Below are 788 nucleotides of genomic sequence, written 5' to 3' on the forward strand. Positions count from 1 at the left end.
CTCCTCTATCCTTGGTGGTGGAGGTCCTGTCAGTGTCATGGTTCTCCCTCTTAAGCAGACATCAAGGGTACCCAACTGGAGCCAGAACCAACCCCTCCAGTGCTGGAGAAGGAGTTGGAGAGCTAGAAGGAGCAGATCTCAACAAGAGAAGGGGGTGACATGAGAAACACCCCACCAGCCACAAGCAAGCAGATGACCTCTGCCAAGCAGAAGATCCATAAATGGCCAGAGTGGGAGAAGACTTTCTGCTGGAATAATAGCGCGAGACACCATCAGAGAATCTACGTTTGGAAAATGACTCTGCAATGTCCCTATTGCAAGAAGACCTTCAACATCAGCATCTTAGTCTGTCGCCAAAGGACTTGTCAGAGTGAGAGACCCTACAAGTGTCCCAAGTGTGGGAAGTGCTTCAGCTGTGAGTTGAGTCCTTCCAGGTATCGGTTGACCCACACTGGAGAAAAACATTTTTCCTGCTCCCATTGTGGGGAAAGCATTTTTGAGAAGCATAAAGTCATGGTTCACTGATGGATTCATACCAGGGAGAGCACAGAGAGGTGTCAGAAGTTTACAACAATCTTTCGGGACTCCTCCAACTTTTCTGTACACCTGAGAACCATGTGCAGAAGGCCTTCCACATACATGAGGTCTGTGGGAATTCCTTCAGAGAGGCTCCCGAGTGTCTTTTCCATGAGAAGACCCACCCTGAAGAGGTGCCAGTGGGCCAGAGGGCTTCTTGAGGGTGTGGTGTGCCATGAAATAGGAGGTTGTTTCCTCCCTAGGGAAGGACT

At 49.9% G+C, this 788-nt stretch overlaps 1 protein-coding gene across 1 annotated transcript; it reads left to right on the forward strand.

Annotated features, from left to right (window-relative positions):
- Positions 1-159: 159 nt before the first annotated feature.
- On the forward strand, positions 160-525 carry LOC104269949 (zinc finger protein 768-like). The gene has a single exon (XM_009868770.1). The coding sequence runs from the start codon at positions 160-162 to the stop codon at positions 523-525; it is 366 nt and encodes a 121-aa protein (XP_009867072.1).
- Positions 526-788: the final 263 nt, after the last annotated feature.

This window comes from Apaloderma vittatum, unplaced genomic scaffold, assembly GCF_000703405.1.
Source record: "Apaloderma vittatum isolate BGI_N311 unplaced genomic scaffold, ASM70340v1 scaffold13584, whole genome shotgun sequence".
Taxonomy (NCBI): Eukaryota; Metazoa; Chordata; class Aves; order Trogoniformes; family Trogonidae; genus Apaloderma; species Apaloderma vittatum.